Source organism: Salvelinus sp. IW2-2015, unplaced genomic scaffold, assembly GCF_002910315.2.
Source record: "Salvelinus sp. IW2-2015 unplaced genomic scaffold, ASM291031v2 Un_scaffold11817, whole genome shotgun sequence".
NCBI lineage: Eukaryota > Metazoa > Chordata > Actinopteri > Salmoniformes > Salmonidae > Salvelinus > Salvelinus sp. IW2-2015.
In genome coordinates this window covers 1-2,863 of record NW_019953074.1, presented here as the reverse complement: position 1 = coordinate 2,863, position 2,863 = coordinate 1, and the positions used below count along the sequence as shown (strand labels likewise).

At 44.8% G+C, this 2,863-nt stretch overlaps 1 protein-coding gene across 1 annotated transcript; it reads left to right on the top strand.

Annotated features, from left to right (window-relative positions):
- The first annotated feature begins 397 nt into the window (after positions 1-397).
- LOC112080109 (host cell factor 1) lies at positions 398-2,372 on the top strand. Its single transcript, XM_024145882.2, has 2 exons — positions 398-941; positions 1,614-2,372. The coding sequence occupies exons 1-2, from the start codon at positions 492-494 to the stop codon at positions 1,884-1,886; spliced, it is 723 nt and encodes a 240-aa protein (XP_024001650.1). The 5' UTR covers positions 398-491; the 3' UTR covers positions 1,887-2,372.
- The last annotated feature ends 491 nt before the right edge of the window (positions 2,373-2,863 follow it).

Below are 2,863 nucleotides of genomic sequence, written 5' to 3'. Positions count from 1 at the left end.
CCAGTTAAGTAGAAACCAGTGTAGGGAGGGCTGTAGCAAGCTCCCAGTTAAGTAGAAACCAGCATAAGGCCTGTAGCAAGCTCCCAGTTAAGTAGAAACCAGCAGCAAGCTCCCAGTTAAGTAGAAACCAGTGTAAGGGCTGTAGGGGGTCCCAGTTGCATGTTTAGATTGACACTGGAGCAGAGGACATCGTTGTCAGAAAATGTCCCTTTTTTTTGGAAGGTAGGGGGGTAGTTTCAGATGGGTGGGAAAAAAATGTGAACCAGCGATTCGTAACGTTTTAATTGATTTTGAGACCGATGCATGATACATTTGGGTCGGTTTGGGGTCCCGCGGACCAATGCACTCATGTTAAACATTTGAACCGGGGACCGACGCGTGTGAAGCGTTACGTATTAAATCTATAAATCGATTGGTTTTGGTGTTCTCTCTTTATTTTCTGTTTAGCACTTTGAACAGATTTTWTTTTTTTTAAGAAATGTGCTCTATAAATGAAGTTTGATTTGACCCAGCCCACCGAGGGCCTGGCCCCAGCAGACAGCCTGAACGACCCAGCGTCAGAGAGTAACGGCCAGGAGCTGGCTGCAGCAGTGACCCAGGCTGTGGCCCGGCTAGCCCCAACCTGCACCATGGTGGTGACAAACCCGGCTAAGACTCAGCCCATGATGGTGGCTATCCCGGCTAAGACTCAGCCCATGATGGTGGCCAGCCCGGCTAAGACTCAGCCCATGATGGTGGCCAGCCCGGCTAAGACTCAGCCCATGATGGTGGCCAGCCCGACTAAGACTCAGCCCATGATGGTGGCCAGCCCGGCTAAGACTCAGCCCATGATGGTGGCTATCCCGGCTAAGACTCAGCCCATGATGGTGGCCAGTCCGGCTAAGATGCAGGCAGCTGCGACCCTGGCAGAGGTGGCTAACGGCATAGAGTCAGCTGCGGGGGTGAGTGGACTGAACCTTGTCAGAATTTCTGTCATTGTTAGATGTCTCGAGTTTTATGTTCACCTCTTGATACTGAAAAATGATTAGTTTTCTTGAGATTTACTGTCTGAATAAGTAGAATATGTTGTCAAAAAATAAAATATTTTTGACCCTATTTCCAGAGCTAGATGTTAAAGGGTGTTTATTACCTTGTTTTCTAATCCTCCAGATTATTACCATGCCTTCTAATCCTCCAGATTATTACCTTGTCTTCTAATCCTCCAGATTATTACCTTGTCTTCTAATCCTCCAGATTATTACCTTGTCTTCTAATCCTGCCAGATATTACACTATGCCTTCTAATTCCCCAGATTATTACCATGCCTTCTAATCCTCCAGATTATTACCATGTCTTCTAAACCTCCAGAATTACCATGTCTTCTAATCCTCCAGATTATTACCATGCCTTCTAATCCTCCAGATTATTACCTGTCTTCTAATCCTCCAGATTATTACCTTGTTTCTTTAATCCTCCAGATTATTACCCTTGCCTTCTAATCCTCCCAGATTATTACCTTGCCTTCTAATCCTCCAGATTATTACCTTGCCTTCTAATCCTCCAGATTATTACCATGTCTTCTAATCCTCCAGATTATTACCGTGCCTTCTAATACTCCCATATTGTTCATTTAGAGGCAAGGAGCTCCTCCTGCGGTGGCCAAAGCCCCGGTGAAGAAAGACAACCAGTGGTTTGACGTTGGCATCGTCAAGGTGACCAACACCGTGGTCACACACTACTACTTGCCCACTGACGACCAAGCCGCTGTCGATGTAAGACACGCCACACCACGCACGCACGCACGCACGCACACACCACACACACTACCCGCTGATGACCAGGCCTCTGTCGATGTAAGACTCTATAAAGGCATCAGCATGCTTCAGTTCGGCTGCATAATCCCTTAAAAGGACCTTGGCTTGAATTATTATTTTTTAAAGCGGCGATAGTACTGTTTGTCCATTTTGAGATGCCGTAGCCTGTATACACTTCCTCAAAATAGTCAGAATTAATCTAAGAGAACTCATCTTGGTGTTTTTTGCGGAGGAGATCTTAGTCGTGATTTTACGTCTAACTAAGATATTTAGTGCAGTATTTCTCAATGACAAAAATTTGCATGAAAACGAGTCGTCTCTTGTTGAGTGACAACAACTTTAATTGAAGAATCTCTACTGTTGACCAATCACTGACAAATGGGGCGTGGACTTCGGCTTGTCTCGGAAACATTTGTGTGTGCCCGAACAGTCGGGAGAAGAGAAGAAGAAAACCTCACCGAAGTCCAAAACAAACAAACAAAACTTCCCAAAATGTTGCAATAATATATGCAGGAACTCTTCCCAACGGTTTCTGCTGGGACGCATGCAGACGCCTTATCGAGGCTACTGTTATTCTGATGCCACCATGGAATCTGTGATGATACATTGGGTTTATATAGCGCTTTTCTAGGGCTCTTTCACATGCTCACTCATCCTCTCCTTCTCAAAACACTTTAGAGGAAAACATCCAAGTCCCTTCTGACCTTCTCATCCAATATTTTGAGGCGAAAAGAGAGAATGCATCGCGTTTGGGTTATTTAGTGCTTTTCGAATATATACAATATATATAAAACTTAGCAGACACTTTTATCCTAAGTGATTTACAGTACATTAAGTGCATACCTTTTTAATATAGGGGTGTGGTCCCTGCTGGGGGAAAAAATGGAAGTATTTGCCCCAGCGATGCTTTACAATAAGTTGAAGATGAAGTAAATTAAATGCATCGGTAAAAATGATTTACTAGATGGTGCTGACGGACGGGGACAATATATCCCATGGACGGAGAACCCTGCTGAATGACTGGACGGGGACAATATATCCCATGGACGGAGAACCCTGCTGAATGACTG

Bases quoted from the DNA above. Each gene is read 5' to 3' on its own strand.
- LOC112080109 (XM_024145882.2), top strand. From the start codon at position 492: ATGAAGTTTGATTTGACCCAGCCCACCGAGGGCCTGGCCCCAGCAGAC. The intron at 942-1,613 runs GTGAGTGGACTG...TTGTTCATTTAG, and splicing joins GCATAGAGTCAGCTGCGGGG to AGGCAAGGAGCTCCTCCTGC.